At 42.6% G+C, this 9,592-nt stretch overlaps 1 protein-coding gene across 1 annotated transcript in view; it reads left to right on the top strand.

Annotated features, from left to right (window-relative positions):
- capn9 (calpain 9) overlaps nucleotides 1-7,039 on the top strand; it is a 45,364-nt gene extending 38,325 nt beyond the window's left edge. The window contains exons 18-20 of the mRNA XM_033021834.1: nucleotides 933-1,049; nucleotides 3,265-3,323; nucleotides 4,045-7,039. Coding sequence (XP_032877725.1) covers nucleotides 933-1,049; nucleotides 3,265-3,323; nucleotides 4,045-4,071 — 203 coding nt within the window. The 3' untranslated portion in view covers nucleotides 4,072-7,039. The remainder of the gene's footprint in view (nucleotides 1-932; nucleotides 1,050-3,264; nucleotides 3,324-4,044) is intronic.
- Nucleotides 7,040-9,592: the final 2,553 nt, after the last annotated feature.

Here is a 9,592-nt window from a genome sequence, read left to right on the forward strand (position 1 = left end):
GAACCACAATGTTAGCAGACAACCTACTTCCAAGGAATTTGTTAGCAATAGACAATAGACTATAGACAATAGGTGCAGGAGTAGGCCCTTTGAGCCAGCACCGCCATTCAATGTGATCATGGCTGATCATCCCCAATCAGTACCCCGTTCCTGCCTTCTCCCCATATCCCATGACTCCGCTATTTTGTAAGAGCACGATCTAGCTCATTCTTGAAAGCTTCCAGAGAAACTGCCTCCACCGCCCTCTGAGGCAAGTGTCTATCTTCCGTGCACAGTTTCTATAATTTAAGAAATGCTCAGGGCTTGAAAAAAATAATATGTGTTTTGCGTTGATGATCCCAGCCTAGTGCTCTCGAGGAGTCTGGAGAAGTGATATCCAGTACTGGGGAGATTAGAAAGGTGACTGCTACTTTAATAGGATTAGATGTGATCCAAGCAACGATGAAATTATTGGGTTGTTTTCTCTAAAGCATTGGAGGCTGCAGAAGACGTGATAGAAGTAAATGAAATTATGAAAGGCATAGATAGGGTGGAAATGCCAAAGACTTTAAAGTGATAGGGGCAAAGTTTAAAGGAAATGTGCAGGGTAGAGAGTGATGGATGCATGGAACGCACTGCCAGAGATGGTGTTGGAGGCTGATGCGATAGTGCCAATTAAAAGACTTTTGGATAAGTACATGGATATGCAGGGAATGGAGGGATATGAATCAACCTGAAACATCACCCATTCCTTCTCTCCAGAGATGCTGCCTGTCCCGTTGAGTTACTCCAACATTTTGTGTCCATCTTCAGTATGGATCACATGCAGGCAGAGGAGATTAGTTTAACTTGGCATCTTGTTTGGTGCTGACATTATGGGTCAAATGGCCTGCTCCTGTGCTGTACTGTACTGTTCTGTTCTGTTCTAACTTCAATCATTTGTCTGTTATCAGGGTTTATCCTCAACAATCAGTTGCTACAACTGTTGGTCGTCCGATATGCAGATGCAAACCAACAAATCGATTTTGATAACTACCTGCGTTGCATGGTTCGATTGGAGACTGCGTTCAGTGAGTGTTACCTATAAACTGTGGGACACACTATGCCGTCTCTGCTAATTTGTGTCAGCCAGCTGATTTTTCATACAATATACAATACAATATTTTATTACATGTCATTTGAACCTCAGTGAGGCTCAAACGAAACTTCGTTTCCACAGCCATACAAACAAAGACAATTCCTACAATATAACACACAATTCAATTTACACAAACATCCATCACAGTGAATCTCTTCCTCACTGCGATGGAAGGCAAATATTGAAACATATAAGATTATTAAGGGTCTGGACACGCTAGAGGCAGGAAACTATGTTCCCGATGTTGGGGGAGTCCAGAACCAGGGGCCAGTTTAAGAATAAGGGTAAGCCATTTGGAACGGAGATGAGGAAACACTTTTTCACACAGAGAGTTGTGAGTCTGTGGAATTCTCTGCCTCAGAGGGCGGTGGAGGCCGGTTCTCAGGATACTTTCAAGAGAGAGCTAGATATGGTTCTTAAAGATAGCGGAGTCAGGGGATATGGGGCGAAGGCAGGAACGGGGTACTGATTGGGTATGATCAGCCATGATCACATTGAATGGTGGTACTGGCTCGAAGGGCTGAATGGCCTACTCCTGCACCTATTGTCTAAATCTTTTCTTATCCACTTTACAGCTAAGAATTTATTATCATTTAAGAAACACATTTGCCGGTTACAGCACACCTCGGTACCAAAAAGAACGTAGAAACATAGAAATTAGGTGCAGGAGTAGGCCATTCGGCCCTTCGAGCCTGCACTGCCATTCAATATGATCATAGCTGATCATCCAACTCGGTATCCTGTACTCAGTATCCTGTACCTGCCTTCTCTCCATACCCTCTGATCCCTTTAGCCACAAGGGCCACATCTAACTCCCTCTTAAATATAGCCAATGAACGGCCTCAACTACCTTCTGGGGCAGAGAATTCCAGAGATTCACCATTCTGTGTGAAAAATGTTTTTCTCATCTCGGTCCTAAAGGATTTCCCCTTTATCCTTAAACTGTGACCCCTTGTGCTGGACTTCCCCAACATCGGGAACAATCTTCCTGCATCTAGCCTGTCCAACCCCTTAAGAATTTTGTACGTTTCTATAAGATCCCCCCTCAATCTTCTAAATTCTAGCGAGTACAAGCCGAGTCTATCCAGTCTTTCTTCATATGAAAGGCCTGACATCCCAGGAATCAGTCTGGTGAACCTTCTCTGTACTCCCTCTATGGCAAGAATGTATTTCCTCAGATTTGGAGACCAAAACTGTACACAATACTCCAGGTGTGGTCTCACCAATACCCTGTACAACTGCAGTAGAACCTCCCTGCTCCTATACTCAAATCCTTTTGCTATGAATGCTAACATACCATTCGCTTTCTTCACTGCCTGCTGCACCTGCATGCCTACTTTCAATGACTGGTGTACCATGACACCCAGGTCTCGTTGCATCTCCCCCTTTCCGAATCGGCCACCATTCAGATAATAGTCTACTTTCCTGTTTTTGCCACCAAAGTGGATAACCTCACATTTATCCACATTATACTGCATCTGCCATGCATTTGCCCACTCACGCAGCCTATCCAAGTCACCTTGCAGCCTCCTCACAGCTAACACTGCGCCCCAGCTTTGTGTCATCCTCAAACTTGGAGATGTTGCCTTCAATTCCCTCGTCCAAATCATTAATATATATTGTAAATAGCTGGGGTCCCAGCACTGAGCCTTGCGGTACCCCACTAGTCACTGCCTGCCATTCTGAAAAGGACCCGTTTACTCCTACTCTTTGCTTCCTGTTTGCCAGCCAATTCTCTATCCACATCAATACTTAACCCCCAATACCGTGTGCTTTAAGTTTGTATACTAATCTCTTATGTGGGACCTTGTCGAAAGCCTTCTGAAAGTCCAGATATAACACATCCACTGGTTCTCCCTTATCCACTCTACTAGTTACATCCTCGAAAAATTCTATAAGATTCGTCAGACATGATTTACCTTTTGTAAATCCATGCTGACTTTGTCCAATGATTTCACCGCTTTCCAAATGTGCTGCTATCCCATCTTTAATAACTGACTCAAGAACAAAGATGAAGATTTAAGCACATTTTACTGTTAATATTTCAAATCATCTCACAGCAACTTTAATTTAAACACATTTCTTTATTTGATAAAGTGTATGGCAATATCTTTTACAGCGTTTATTGTATTTTTTTTAAAATATAGGATCATTCAAGTCTTTTGATACCCGGCAGACTGGTGAAGTGACTTTGAACTTGATGCAGGTAAGTGCCTATGATTCAGTCAACACGTTTTTCCATGGGCATTTCCAGTTATGTGTTTTACTGCAAATCCTTGTGATCTTGTCACACAAATCTATCTCCAGCACCATTGGGCACTGAAATATGACAGCCCTTTCCCAATGTGGAAAGAGCATTCGCTCATAAAAACTACCTGAAAATGTGTAAACTGGCAGGATATACATATAACAGCACTAACTGGAGGAGCTACTCCAGTATCTGGGGATGACTGCAGGAGATATTATCTTATTTAACTGTCAATAACAGACAGCCATCCAACTGGGAGATGAGAGACTTAATATTCCAACAATGGTTGAATGCTTCAGGGGCATGAGGTAACGAGGTAACCAGACTGCCCTTGACTCCGATTCTTCCACTGATTATTTGCAGACTGAAAGTTTCTCCTAATATCATTTTTTAAAAAAAGGTTAATAACATCTGCACTGTTTTGTCTCTGTTGTGGGATAAAGGAAAACTATAAATATTTTACCAAGAGACACCGCCACTTTGTGCTGTAGTGCTTCGGTGTAGCACAGGGAGTGTCAACATGCATTATGCTCAAGTCTCTGAAGTGGAGCTCAGACTCATAGACTCCTGCCCCCAACTGAGCTGAAATATGCTCTTCTACTTAATGGTTAGACATTGTCATCTGAACTGGATTATTTTCACTCCTTTTAACCCATGTTGACTTTTTTTCCAAAAACAGTGGCTCTACCTGACTATGAACATATGAAAATTGAACAGAAGACTGAATGAAATATTGTTGTGTGTCAGTGTATACTACTAACAACTGATCTTAGTTTCCACGTTAGGCTGGGTGCCATATGTAACTGAATGAGGCTTTATTCTTTGCATTTGATTTTTTTAATGAATAATACTTTTATATACGAGCATTTTTGGTGGAACTATTTTGGCAAATATACTTGCTACCAAAGGTACAATTCTAGGAAAGTTATCTGCTCCGGGGCTGTGTCATATTCCTCCATTTTGTAAGTAAACGTCATTTCCTGCTACCTTCCAGCATTGGATCCTATTGCTCTTTTAATTAATTCTCCCATTGAAGCTCATCTACCTGGATTACTTAGCATTCTCTTTCTCTGGTGGCTTTAGGCCGCTTAACAATACCCGTCTCCAGTATATTATCTTTACTCTCAAACTCCGAGTGCGTAGACTGTCCCATTATACAACTCCTTTCATGACCTTAACTCCCCCCCCATTAAATCCATTTGAAAGAACTTGACGCATACACTTCCAGGGTTAATAATTGTATCAGAACCATCCTAAATTCATGAATTGTTTAAATAGGTGGAAGACAGTAGACAGGGTTGTGGACATTTGTCACCCAATTTGTGATTAAAATTAATTGCCTGTGTGGAGGTCAACCTTGTGGGCCAATTGGGCTGTTTATGTTGTTTCTTTCTGTTCCCCAATCAGAAAGTTCCTTATTCATAAACAACAAAAATGTACCCCTGTTAAATAATTGATACTAGCACAGGCCCCTCCTTTAAGGGAGTTGGGGCTGTTTCTAGGATTTCCAATGGCACAATGGTGTATTATTGTCACATATGCAATGTGCACATCCATAGTGAAATTCTTTTTTTGCAGTTAGCAATTCCACAGAAATAGTCTACTGCCGCCATATGCAAGAGGCACCATGTTTTGGCACCGTGTTCCAAGCCCAGTCCCTGCTCCAGTTGGTGTGAGTGGTGCCCAATACAGGCAGGCCCCAGGCTGCAATGGGCCTCCAGCCATTGCCTTCATTAATCGACCAGCAACCAACGTCCTCTCCTCGCCCATCTACCTTTGTTCCCCGGGGGGGGGGGGGGGGCTCCTAGATCCCGAATCCTTCTCTTCTCCTACCGTCCTTGCTCCTCTCCCCTTGCATCAATTGTCGTTTGCCAGCTCCCTCCATCTGGTCTCTGGTATTTGGGGGATGAGCAGCAGCAGCAGCAGCAGCAGCTCGGTGGGCTCCCCCTTTCAGGCCGCGGTCTACCAAGTCCTCCTAGTATTGGCTGGCTTTACGTCTACACACTGCAGGCCATGGGACACCGGGTCCTGTGTTCAGCCGTGGCCTGCACCGGGCCTTGTGTTCTGCTGTGGTCTGCCGGCTCAGAGGCTTCCCCTGTAGGCACCTGGTGATCCTTTTCTCAATTGGCCATAAACAAGCCAAGCATTCCCACCTTTCGTTTTATCTAGAACCATTTTAAGACCCTTCTTTTAGTCTGAAGGGTCTCGACCCAAGACGTCACCTACCCAGGGATGCTCTTTTTTTGTAAACCATCACCTGCAGTTCCTCGTCTCCTCCTTTTATCACTAATTGTTTATTCAATGACAAACCTACTCATCTTCAAGGTGCAATGGAAAGAATAGATTCACTCCATGATAAAGAATAGTTGAGGTAAACCATGTAAGTGCATTTGAGAAGCTAGATAAAGACAAGGGAAGAAAAAATGGAAGGATTATGGTTGGGGTAGAGAGACTTTCTGAAGTATAAATAACAAAATTAGGCAAAATAGACTCTTCGTGCAGTAATGTCCATAAGTGAAATGTAGTTTAAGATATTTTTAATTTATTTTGTGAAAATCTGAGTTTGGCGTAATAGTCTTGTTTTTCTCAGATGAGAGCTGATCAGTTTGTAACCAGATTGGAATCAATCATGTTTGAGGCATAATCTATATGGTGCTAACACAGTAGTGTCATAAAACATATTGACCTTAGTGTGGTTTCTGTTCAATTGAGCTAAATTCTCCATGTCCTCCAACATTTCCTCAGTGTACTACCAGGTTATACTCAAAGGTTAAAAATAACGAGGTGCTGAACAATTATATATTTCGAAAACTAATTGGTCCATCCTGTAGTTCCTTTATGTGAACAAAGGTGGAAATACAGGGTGTCAATATGCTATTAAAGGCAAAAACATCCTGCGGGACACAGCCATAAACATCCAGGTCAACAAGAATGAAAGCACTCGGCATCAGACATAATGGGAAGACCTGAAGACCCAAACATTTGCATTCACCTGAATGCTCGTGCTGTCCTGATCTCCTCCTCTTTCTCGAGTAGTCCATCGGGGATGACTTTCTTCATGTGCATCTCAGTTGAATTTGAAGTGGCTAATGAGATAATCACAGTTGAGACACGAGATACCTCATGGGACAGATGGTTAGGTAGTTTGAAGCTTTGTATTTGCATCATGCAAGCTGGGTTTCTCCTGATATACAAATTTGAAGTTCTCACTGCCAGCCCAACTGGTGCTTCTCCACTGTGAGTAGTCATGGGCATTGGTCCTGTCCTTCCCTAGCTGGTTGTAATGCTTCCCTGTCCATCTATGTGCACAGTCCTTTGCTAGTGCCAGCCCTGTTACATTGCTGTGACCAGTAATAGCTGCCTCAAGAGTAAATCAGCTTCAATGATAACCAAGTATAACAGAGGTTGACACAATACCAGTTTGTCTGAAGCTTCTGATTTCCTAATACACAGTATTTACTTATTTTTTAACTGTTATTAAATTGGTGCCTGTGATATTAACTAAATTTAACCAAAGAAATTAAAATAAGATTCATTACTATGTCTGTAATTTGCTTGGATATGTGAAACAGCTTTGATGTCAAGTTTCAATCTTTGTTTGGATTCTGATCTATGTTTTGTATTGATAAGGGGGAGATGATGAGAATAAAGTGCCTGTTTGGTGTTTGACTCTTTCCAGCCTCTATTGTGCACTTTCTCCACAAGCTAACTATTTTCCCCCAAGGCCATGACTTGCCATTATGAGAACATAAATGACTGACAAATAATTCAAGAAAAATGTCTTTACCCAGCAATGAGAATGTAAAGCTCGCTAACTCTAGGTCTCTTTAAGGGCAAGCTTGGCAAATACACAAGGAACGCATGTATATACTAATTGAGATGGAGGTGCAACATGTTCATAAACAGTGGCATAGACCAGTTCAGCCAAAATGTCCTGCACACAAGAGTGCTCTCATCAACAACTTGTACAGCTGCAGTGTGATACGCCAACTTTTGTAACTCAATACCCTTCCCAATGAAGGCAAACATGCCAAACACATGCTTCACCGCACTATCTACCCGATACACCGATTTCAGTGAACTATGCACCAGTACTTCCAGGTCTCTCAGTTCTGCAACACTCCAGGACTCTATCAAGTCCTGCCCTGGTTAGACATACCATGTTGCATCACCTCACATTTGTCAAAGTTAAATTGCATTTGCCATTCCTTGGCTCACCTTCCCAGCTGATTGACATTCTGTTGTTCCCAAGAGAACTTTCACTTGTCCCACAATCTATGGAGAATACCGCAGTGCTTCCAGAGTGAAACCAGCACTCATCTCAACCAACACTTCAAACTTGTATCTCCACAATACACCATTTGTTTTAACCTTTAATGATTACACCAATCCATTAAACATTAACAGAATAAGTGAATGTCATTGACATATTAATTTTAGCAACTCAAGCCTTCACATTAAGAGTTCATCCTTGAGAAGAAGGGTGCCCGTGTCTGCAGTTTAAAAATTACCAGTTAATACAAATTTCACCAGCCAACTGCAACGAGCTGTGTCAACAGTGGAATGGCAATTCCTCCACGATTCATTTAACAACGCAGCTCATCCGCATTGTTTAGACTGGATGTCAAGGCATCTATTTAAAAACCGTTGTTAAACCCCATGTGGCAAGTATCTTCTTACAGAGCAAGAATAGAGATTCAGGTAACACTGCATTGTGTTTAAGAAGGAACTGCAGATGCTGGAAAATAGAAGGTACACAAAAATGCTGGAGAAACTCAGCGGGTACAGCAGCATCTATGGAGCGAAGGAAATAGGCAATGTTTCGGGTCGAAACGTTGCCTATTTCCTTCGCTCCATAGATGCTGCTGCACCCGCTGAGTTTCTCCAGCATTTTTGTGTACCTCAGGTAAAACTGCAGTTTAGTTCTCACACCCCAAGGACAAACATACCTTATGAAAGTCAGCTGTTAGTCAATTGAATTATCAATCGCAAACTGACAGTATTAAAAGCACTTTGGAAAGTAAAGCCCCTGTCCCACTTGGGCGACCTCCACCGCGACCTCTGGCGACCTTAAGCGACTTTTTAAAAAAAAATCAATGTCGCGGTGACCTACGACCTTCCACGACTATGTGCACGACCTCCTACGACTATGTTGAAGTAAGTTTATTGGCCAAGTATTCACATACAAGGAATTTGCCTTGGTGCTCCGCCCACAAGTAACATGATATACAGTGACAGTTACGAATGACTCAAACACTAAACATTAATAATAAAACATACATGATAAAACACCATTGATCAAGCATGTGAACCAACAAAATACCAGATCAAAGGGAGGCTACAGATTTTTGGCTGTTGAGTAGAGCAACTGGTCATGGATAAAAACTGTTTTTATGTCTGGCTGTGACAATCCGGAGTCGCCTTCCAGAGGGAAGTGATTCAAAGAGTTTGTGGCCAGGGTGAGAGAGGTCAGAGATGATCTTGCCCGCTCGCTTCCTGGCCCTTGCAGTGTACAGTTTATCAATGGAGGGAAGGTTGCAGCCAATAACCTTCTCTGCTGATCGGACGATTCGCTGCAGCCTCCAGGTGTCGTGCTTGGTGGCTGAGCCAAACCAGACCATGATGGAGAAGGTGAGAACAGACTCTACGATGGCCGTGTAGATTAGGACCATCATTGCCTGTGGCAGATTGTGCTCCCTCAGCTGCCGTAGGAAGTACATCCTCTGTTGTGCTTTTCTGACTTCCTTTGAAGACCTCCCTCGACTATGAAGAAGACCTCCAACTATGTTGAAGACTGGCTTCGACCATGTAAGTTTTACTCATGGATGGTCTCTGGAAAATCGGTCCATGAATGAGCATGACCCCCTTCCACCTCAGACATATACTACCACTCCTGATTTATGTACCATCTCAATTTCTTCATGGCCTTGGTACCTGAAATGATCTCATGATTATAAAACATAATTTGGAAATTATCTCATGCAAGAAAAATCAACCTCAATTTAGCTTTTAATCAATAAATACAAGTTATGTGCAGAAAATAAAATCAACTGGCCTAATTGCCACAGAATGTTGTTGAGGCCAGTTCATTGGCTATATTTAAGAGGGAGTTAGATGTGGTCCATGTGGCTAACGGGATCAGGGGATATGGAGAGAAAGCAGGTACAGGATACTGAGTTGGATGATCAACCATGATCATATTGAATGGCAGTGCAGGCTCGAAGGGC

The sequence above is a fragment of the Amblyraja radiata genome, chromosome 5, assembly GCF_010909765.2.
Source record: "Amblyraja radiata isolate CabotCenter1 chromosome 5, sAmbRad1.1.pri, whole genome shotgun sequence".
In the NCBI taxonomy this organism is placed as follows: domain Eukaryota; kingdom Metazoa; phylum Chordata; class Chondrichthyes; order Rajiformes; family Rajidae; genus Amblyraja; species Amblyraja radiata.